The sequence below is a fragment of the Alligator mississippiensis genome, chromosome 4, assembly GCF_030867095.1.
Source record: "Alligator mississippiensis isolate rAllMis1 chromosome 4, rAllMis1, whole genome shotgun sequence".
NCBI lineage: Eukaryota > Metazoa > Chordata > Crocodylia > Alligatoridae > Alligator > Alligator mississippiensis.
Window position 1 is genome coordinate 152,196,999 of NC_081827.1, and position 9,303 is coordinate 152,206,301.

Sequence of the window (9,303 nt, forward strand, 5' to 3'; positions counted from 1 at the left end):
GCGGGGCGGACCGGAAGTGCGGGAACCGGAAGCGCGGCGGTTCCGTTGGCGGCGGCGGCGATGAGCGCGGAGTGGCCGTGGCAGTACAGCTTCCCCCCGTTCTTCACGTGAGTGCGCGCGTCCCGCGGGCCCGGCCGCGAAAGGCTGCCCGGTCCCCCCGGGGGCGGGGGGCGAGGCCCTGCGGGCCCCTCCTCCCCCTCCCCGCAGGGCCGGCCCCGGCGCTGACTGGGGCGCCCGGGGCGTCCTCTCCCAGGTTGCAGCCCAATGTGGACACACGGCAGAAGCAGCTGGCGGCCTGGTGCTCCCTGGTGCTGTCCTACTGCCGCCTCAGCAAACAGTGCAGCATGACGGTCATGGAGGCGCAGGACAGCCCGCTCTTCCACAACAGGAAGCTGCAGCGTATCCTTGCCTCGTGTCCCCGGCCCAGGAGCGCTGCGAGCCAGCTGGGGGCCCTGGAGAAGGGGTTGGGGTAGGAGCAGGGTGTTGCAGGCTGTGGCACCCTGCTGCGCCCAGGACTGCGGCACTTGCAAGGGCGCTCTGTCGCCTCTGATCGTGAGGGCAGGCTTGTCTGGGAGACGCAGGGCAGCAAGCTCGTTGTATGGTGTTAGGGCTGCGGTGCTCCATAGTGAAGAAGTTGGCATCAATAGAGGTTCCCTATTTGCTAGTTTAGTCTCCTTTTGAAGTCCTTGCAGCTGCTCTTGTGGGCTCAGATCAAGCGTAGTCCTGTGCTTGCCTGGCAAGGGAAACGCTGTGACCACTGAGGCGGTCTTCCTTAGTCACACCCCAGGAAGACCACTCTCCTGGCACGGGGATAGTACCTGCCAAGGTAATGTCGAGTAAACCTTCCACTTAGCTGCTAGAGTGAGAAGGTCTTGGCTTTATGCCCACTTTATGGAAAGGGGAGACTCCTTCCTAGCTTGCTCCTGCAGCCATATGGCTGAGGGTAAACAAAACTCAGGGGCATCCAAACCCCAAGCCTCCGGGCTTGGGCCTGCAAGTAGGATGCTCTCCAAAGGTTTTGGAAACATCTGAAGCCCTGGATCGGGGTGGAGGATTTTTGCCAGTAGTGGGGCTGCTTATGGTTCTGGACTGAGTCACAGATTTGGAATTTGTTTTGGCTAATTTGGCTTGGAATATGGAAAATTGAAATAAAAAAAAAAAAAGTTGCAGCTCTTTGCTGCTTCCTGCCCCTTGTGGAATCCCAGCCCTGTTTTCCTTTAGTTGTTTCCAGGAATTGATTTTGATGCCTCTACTGGCCCCTCTGATTAAGGGAGGCTTATAGTTCCCTTAATGGTCCTAGGTCAGTGGTCTCCAACCTGTTTAAGTAGGAGATTTTGGCATTTAAAAGCAATCCAAGATCTATCTGCTGGTGCCCCCTAGGCAGGTAAGTCTGTGGGGAGGGAAGCTGCGGGGGGCAGATCGTGGCAGAGGGAGAAAAAATTATTTGGGGGTGCACCTCCCCAGCAGGTATGTCCCACCCAGCTGGGGCTCCACTCAACTTACCCCTGCTCCTGCCTCTGCGGCACTGTCCCTCGCCACGGTGGCCTCGATCTAGCCCCTGTCTGTTCCCTCCCCCACAGACTGACCTGCTGGGCTGGGGTGTGCACATACATGCACACGGGCACTCAGGCCCCCCCAGCCTTGGATCGAATCCAAGAGGCTCCAGTGTCTATCACAAAAGACTCCGAGATCTACCAGTGGATCAAGATCCATTGGTTGGTGACCACTGTCCTAAACCAACATTTATAATAGGTAGGCCTGCCCCAGATAGACATTAAAGATCATAAGGATTTTGTGTGTAAAAAAGAGTTCCTAATATTTTAGGCACATACATATATGTTTTGTGAGCCCTATCAATGATGAAAGGGGTTGAGGTGGCATTAGAAGTACAGTTTAGGTTGCTTCAGATATGTCTGACTGTTTCGCAGAGATGAATTGCTTTTAGGTCCTTCCCTCATCCCATTCCTGCCCTGAACAGCTTTAGAAATAGTCATGTGTCTGACATCATTCTCTGCACTTTATCTGTGGCACTAAATTATGGTGAGTGATTCCTCAATGCAGAAACAGGGAAACTCCCCATGGAATCCATACAGGTTGTGCTAGAAGAGCTGAGAAAAAAAGGTGAGTGAAAAATCTCTGCTGACTTGTTGGCTGCATCACCAGGCTCTGTCCTAGTGCCATGAGCCTGGATGTGCAGCTGTCTCAAAATGCTGGGTTGTTTTACCACTGCTATTGGAACATTCCTTTGTTCTCTTGTTATCAGTGGAGTCTTTATTTTTGGAACTACTTTCTTTCATTTTATAGGATCCCAAATTGCTGTTTTGGGAGTGGGAGAGTTAGGCCCAAAAGAATTGGAAGGATTTCTTGGGCTTTTGATACATTATTTTTGTAGCACTACAGAAAATAGATCACTATGAGGCATACATGTGAACACAGCCTCCTGGTTGGAGCACAGCAAAGTTGCCAACTGAGCACAATCTCCAGCTAGGGGGTGATAGAGGGCTACTTCCTAGCTCACTCTGGAGAGAGTCTCAGTAATCAGAACAGGCTCACTCACTGACTGACTCACCCCATCAGCTGTTTGCTGCTGCCTGACCAGCTCTTGTCATCCCTGAAGTCCTGTTAGTTGGGGCTGCCTGCCACTGTGGCAAGGGCTTTTTTGTCAGTCTCTGCTTCCTGATCAGTCCTTGTCATCCAGCAGCAACAGCTGATGGGACTTGTTTGCAATCTACTTGTGCAGTAAAGGCTGATTGGGTGGTGGTCACTCCTGCTTTGTCATTGCCAGAACTGGTGATGGTTGTGGTTGTTCCCATGATGCGAACACTGCTGTCAGAGTACTGGGAAGACTGTACTCTGGAAGTTGCAACAGAGGTGGCAGAGGTCCTGCAGTGTTCCCTGGTAGCCTGCTGGTCGGGCAGACTAAAAGGGAGACTGCAGCTGTCCTTCCCTCCTCCTACCTTGGAGGGTGGAGGGAGGGTGGATGAGTGGACCACTGTGGGATATTGGTAGTGGGAGAGACCTGCACACATGTTAGATTTGTTGCAGAAAAGTTTAACATGACAAAGAAGTTGCTGTTGGAAACAGCAGTGTTTTTTGTGGCAGACTTGCCATTTTTTTAGTACAGCAGACAGTGCGAATGTGCGAACTCTAACTTTTTGTTGTGATAAAACATGAATAGCGTGACAAATATAACATGTCAGAGGTCTTCATTGAAGTCAGAGATGTGTAGAAATCCAACTGGGGTGAGAGAATATGGTAGAAATATAGGCAGTTGACTGCATGCATGCATGAAGGTATACTATAAAACGTGTAGTGAGGAGACTTCCTAGGCCCAGTACACTATGATTTAATACGTTTTTTTTCCTTTGTATCCTAGGAAACCTCGAATGGTTAGACAAGAACAAATCCAGTTTCTTGGTCATGTGGCGGAGACCAGAAGAATGGGGGAAGCTCATTTATCAGTGGGTAAGAGGCTGTATTTGCTCCACAGGGCAGACTTTTTTTCTCTGTATGGAACGGCAGCTTTTGTTTCCAACTTGCTATAAAAAGAACCAAGTTGAACTGTTGATTTTTCATCTTGTCTGAAAACTGTCCTTGTCTTCCAGGACAGCAATGTTAATTATGGGTTGTGGAGACTGCTACCTTCGAACTTTAGGGTCTTGATTTCTGCTGCCTTTTGCCTTTGCCTGTCCCAGTTCCTTCTGCCAGAGTATACGGGCTCTCACAGTTGTACAGAACTTACTTAGTAGAAAATGCTGCTGTTAAACACTCCTGCTTCTGTCTGAGTGAGAATAGTTGAGTTTTCTGTAGTAAGGATAATGCTGCTATTGCTTTGCCCTTCCAGACCTGAATTCTTTTCATAAAACTTGTTAATTTTGGAGCGGAATAAAAATGATGGATCAGAGAGAGAAGCTATTTCTTTTGCACCAGAGCCAAATCTTGCCTCTGAAAAATTGTTAAGCACTCTTGGTGTTTGTTTGCCTAACAAATACTGTCTGGATTCTACTTCATTTTAATGAAGATCTAATGAAGAGCTGTCTTGGGAGTGTCCATATTCATTTATTTATGTATTTCTTTTTACTAAAGTGAAGTTCTCTAAATTTCTTCTGTTTTTCCAGGTGGTGAAGAATGGCCTGACCAACTCTGTATTCACATTGTATGAGCTGGTCAATGGAGATGACACAGAGAATGAAGGTAATGTTGTCTGTGTGGTGTAGAAATGATAGCATTCCTGATAGATTACAGTTTTTAGTGGTGAAATAATTCCAGGTTGGTTGTGGTCTATATATTTTGCTGCTTTAATGAACTCTCATCCTGAGAGCTGCAGTATATAAGTCTTGTCACAAGTTGGTCCCAGCATCTGTCTAACCACAGTGTGTTGGCCTTTCCAGGGTTTGCTATTTCTGTTCCTCCGACCAAAGCTTAGTACCCTTGTTCAGCTGCTTCCATCTGGATAAGATTTTCTTCCTCATAAAATGTGCCTGGCTCCCTTCCTAATTTCAAGTCTGTGCTGAAAATGGTGTAATTTTTTCTTTTGCTATTCAGCAGAACCCACGTCCTCCATTTTTTACGCCACAATAATAGTGGTAGTAGTTTGCATTGACTGCACTGTTTGTTGTGCTCTTGGTACTTGAGAAACGCGCTCCATAAAGCCCCCCTGGAGCTCACTATTATAGGCTGGGATTGCTGTGTCATGCTGCTTTATTAAGTGTGATTCTTTTTGCACATATTGACTGAGGGTATGTTTGTCCTTTCCTAGAATTCCATGGCTTGGATGAATCCATACTACTTCGTGCCCTGCAAGCCTTACAGCAAGAGCACAAAACTGAAATTATCACATTGGATGATGGCCGAGGCGTCAAGTTCTTTTAAAACCCTCCCTTCCCATCTCCTCTGACTGAACCTTCAAAGCTAAAAATGCTTTAGCAATCTCCAGCTATGGCATTGAGTAGTGACTGGAAGCAGCTGCGTATTCTGGATTTCTTGGGGTGAAGAGAAGCTGTAAAGCCTTTCAAAGACATGACACTTTAGAAGTCTTCAGAGATCCTGTCTTTTTCTTCTCCCTGTTGATTTTGTTTATGAGAGGGGTTAAAGCTGCTCTAGGAAGATTCTAAGGGGACCACTCTGGGAGTGAAGTGGAACCACTTTGCCTCTTGATTCCTGTTCCCAAGAAAGCAGCTGAGGAGCAGGCCTTGGCAAGCCAATCAGTTGGTGGCTGGTTAGCCAGGTTTGGCTTTCAAGGGGCAGCTCTCTCTGCCTTCTTGGTCACAGCTGGGCTCTGCAGCCATCTTCTGCATTGCAGTGTGTGGTGAGAGTGAGCACAAAAACAATTCCAACTTTGAGTTATAAACAGTCTATGGAATAATGTGATGCTTGCTATGAAACAGACTCTGCAGGTATGTTGGGGTCAGGTGCTGGGGGAATTAATTTGAATAAGTAAAATGAGATCTGTTTATAGACCAGCACTGGGTGTTTTTTTTCCTTCCCCTGAGATTGCTCACTAAAAACTGTAAAAATGGGCTTGTGCGGGGTCCAGAGTGCCACCTTGCTGAGAGATTGCCTACCTTTTAACAATGGCTGGCAATTTTTCCTCCTGTCCCAGCACGCTGCCAGCAGAAGTGTAGTCCCAGTTCCTTTGCCCCCTCCCCCACAACCCCAAGAGATGCCATTGCTGTTGAGGTGTCAACTCAAAGGGTAATGCAGTAGCTGCCAGCTCTAGGGAACCTCTTGTATCCCCTACTGCAACTATTGTCACTCACACCCATTGCCAAGTTCTGCCATTTCCCATCATCAGTGGTAATCTGTAGCAGTAAATTTGGTGGCAAAAAAGGCAGCAGCCGCAGTATGGGACCTTCATTAACCCCCTGATTGCTGACCTCATTAACACATTCCCCTGCAGCAGCAGTTTTTCCCACAGGGGAGGTGTGAGACTGACAAAGGGACCTGGAATACTAGGACAACCCCTGTAAGCCCTCTGCTGCCCTACCAGCTGTGGGAACTCTGCTGTGTACCAGGTCAGATATTCATGGGCTGGATCCAGCCCTCAGGCTGTAGGTTGCCAATCCCTGGTCTTGTTGATTCCAAAACAAATGGGCTGACTTTGCAAGGAAAAATGTTTTTCCTGTGTCCATGTCCCACCAACTGCAAGATTGTTTAGATTCTTCCCAGTTTGTGTAGTAGTGTTTCCAGGATAAATGTACTTTCATCTCCTCCCACACCATGCAGCGTGCTTAAAGCTAGTAGAGCTGTGCAGGTGTGATGGGGAGGCATGCTTTGTAGAAATGAGAAGTACCTAAGGGTAGTGTTGGAGTGATGTTGTAGCTGTGGTACTTGAGGAAAAATGCAAGAGGCAAGGATTTTTGGTGGGCAGTGTATTTTATTGGACCAGATGTATAGTTGGTAGGAGCATAAATGAGGTTTCAGGTATCATTGTAAGGGTGTAATTTAGTTGTCGCAGCCACTACCCTGATGACAGTGTACAAAATGTAAAGGACCCAGATGTACGATCTGCTTGGCCAGTCTTAGCCATGATTTCTGAAACAGCCTTGAACAGTTTGTCCTTTCCTACCCTTGTGCTGAAGCAACCTTCAACACTAGTTCAGTTGCAGCCACTGCTGACACCTGTTGTCAGCAGTTTGTAATTTCAGTGTAAACAAGGTACCAGAGCCTGGGCTGCCTGTTAAGAAAACCTCCCCCTGACTTGCAGGGGAAGCCCATCTGGCTTGGGAGCAATGGGATCTGCTCCCTCTGGCCCCCTACAGTTATGCTTGCAAGACATGTCCCTGTCATAAGAAGGGACTTGGAGGCTGTGATGGAAAGTCTCAGCTCTGTGCTACAGCTACTGGGATACTGTGCTTTATGTTGCCATAGGGAGTCTCACTTGCTTCTGCTTTTCAGCTAGGAAAAGGCTTTGTCCAGGTGGAAGTGCTGGGCATGGGGCTAACATAGTCTTGTGTCCTTTCTGGAATCTGTTGTGTCTCTTCAAGAACGTTATTGGTGGGGGAGTAAACAGAGCAGGATGGTGGAGTACACCACAAATGTTCCAGCCTCCCCTTGGGGCCAGAACAGCTTGTTACTTTAACAATTGAAGCCTTAAACAATGGAGTTGTTTTGTTTTGTTTTATAAGCCATAACCATACCCGCTCTGCTGCTGGCACTACCTGATTGTTCCTCTTAAGGTGTGGGAGGAGAGAGCTAAGGAGAATTGCTCCCTCCCCAGTCTAGTGGCTGTTTGACCATCTGATTGTTGCAGGGTTAATGGATACTAAGAGTAACATGCTGCCTGCCTAAACCCTCTACTTTAAACCAGAAAGTGGTACCACTAGGACTACAAAACTTTTTGGTCCATTTCCCAAAGTGCCTCGGGTTCCTGGCTGCAAGCAAGTGATAAAACGAGTTCTGAGCAGGTAAAGGGAATCTGGTAGCAAGTGTGTAAGGGACAGAACAGATGCAAACCCATCCAAAACATAGGGTCAAATGAGCAGCAAGCAGGAGAGTTACTGTGCCAAGAAAATGGTAGCCACAGTCTTCTGTTGGAGTCTGTGGCTCCTCCTGTGAGGACTCCCCAGAAATGTCAGGCTACTTGGGTCCTGTACCAGATCATCTGTCCCATCCTATCTATTTTATTTAGCCCAGCAGAGGGAGCCAGAACATTCCTTACAGAATGGCATCTGTCAGCTGGTCTTTTTGGCAGTGTCCTAAATCACTATCCTAAAAACAGGTTTGTGTGAGTTTGCAACCCAGACTGGTACCAGTGGAAATCTCTGGAGTCCTTTGATTCCTCCCTGTTCTTTCTTTTCGGCTTAATTCTCGCCTGACCCTCCTGTTTGCCACATCTGATATCTAACACCTGTCCCATGCTGTCAGACCCCAGGTTTCACACCGTGACTCTTGCCTTTATTCATCTTTCCCACTCCAGACTCTGTGCCCCTCCTTTCATAGCAGTGAAGGTTATTTTTCTTGCCGGCTGCTCTGTCCACACAAAGGACAAGGCTTTCTTTCCCTCACCCAGATGTGTCTGAAGGACAGTACCTGCTGAATTATATTCTATGACCCTGAGTGGTGAATACTTGACAGACAGGCCCAGGTTGTTTGCATCTTTCCCCGTCGTGTGGATCAGACTTGCCTCTGGACCTTGCATTCCTTTTGGAGTTGCCTACCCTTGCTCTCCTTGGCTGAGTCAGTGTTCTTAATTAAACATTCTGTCTGCACTGGAAACAGCTGATGTGGTCTTTGATAAACCTATTACTAGCATGCAGTGCCCTCAGAACTCACCTTTTTCCATAGTGATTCTAACAATCATTCACTACCCTGTTCTCATTTCCCAGCTTTGTATTTGGTGAGGAGAAAGGGAAGAACATTAGTCTTTCTTGCTCCTACAAATTAAGCCATCACCCAGCCTCACTTTGGGGGCCCGGGAAGTATGGGGGTGCATATGTTTGTCCTCCATCCCATTGGGTCATACCTCACCTTAATTGTGAGAACTGTTAACATTCCCTGTGCCTGCTTGCTCTTTCAAAGTTTTTGTTTTGGTTGGAACTTTTAAGTTTTTGTTACTTTAATTAAAAAAAAAAAAAAAAAGCCTGCTTGCTCTTGCAGCACATATGTTCAACAGAGTAGAGGTGTCTAGGCAAATGCTCTTATTGTGTGAAAAAGATGGTCAAAGTGGCCCAGGTAAATAGGAAACCTTGTGACTAAAATAGCAGCCACCTGCTGACAACACAGTGTCCTTAGAGTCCAGGCAATATTGCTAGCTGCTACCTGTCTTCATAGGATGACAACAGTAATAATTTGTAGCCCACAGCAATGCAAACAAAGCTGCCAGCAGGATAAAAATAAGGTTTTTTATGGTCATGTGACACTGATTGTTTGGCATCTTTATACAGTGCGTGGCATGGCAAGATAATTGCGTGATTGGGATATCAGCATCAACCTGGCTGACGTGGGCTGGTGTTGCTTACGCTAGAGCTGTTCTGGTTTGAGAGCTCTCATGTGCTGGGTGGAGCTGGAGGAGGCGGTATTAAAGTGGTAAGAGGAAAGCTGCCATGATTGCCTCAAACCACATTTCCCCCTTTGGCTTTTGGATAATTGCGTCTTATCAGTGCACTTTACAGAGAGCAGAAGAGTTGTGCATGCTCCATGGGGAAGGAAGCATAGAGACAGCTGTGGCACTTTTATTGCTGCAGACATCTCTCCGTGGCTGCCTCATTTGCCCATCCTACATGCCTGCCTTCTCCGCATCTGACCCCCTTGGCAGCAGGCTGACCCTCTCCTAGTGCTGACTAACCACAAGACCTTACTCTC

At 47.7% G+C, this 9,303-nt stretch overlaps 1 protein-coding gene across 1 annotated transcript; it reads left to right on the forward strand.

Annotated features, from left to right (window-relative positions):
• Positions 1-4: 4 nt before the first annotated feature.
• Positions 5-5,462, forward strand: VPS25 (vacuolar protein sorting 25 homolog). The gene is made up of 6 exons (XM_006273460.4): positions 5-107; positions 254-399; positions 2,068-2,121; positions 3,377-3,465; positions 4,119-4,194; positions 4,760-5,462. Exons 1-6 carry the CDS (start codon positions 61-63, stop codon positions 4,870-4,872), a joined length of 525 nt encoding a protein of 174 aa, XP_006273522.1. The 5' UTR covers positions 5-60; the 3' UTR covers positions 4,873-5,462.
• The last annotated feature ends 3,841 nt before the right edge of the window (positions 5,463-9,303 follow it).

Excerpts from the sequence above, each read along its gene's own strand:
- VPS25 (XM_006273460.4), top strand. The coding sequence starts at position 61 with ATGAGCGCGGAGTGGCCGTGGCAGTACAGCTTCCCCCCGTTCTTCAC. Across the intron at positions 400-2,067 it reads CCACAACAGGAAGCTGCAGC|GGAAACTCCCCATGGAATCC; the intron begins GTATCCTTGCCT and ends ATGCAGAAACAG. Across the intron at positions 4,195-4,759 it reads AGATGACACAGAGAATGAAG|AATTCCATGGCTTGGATGAA; the intron begins GTAATGTTGTCT and ends GTCCTTTCCTAG.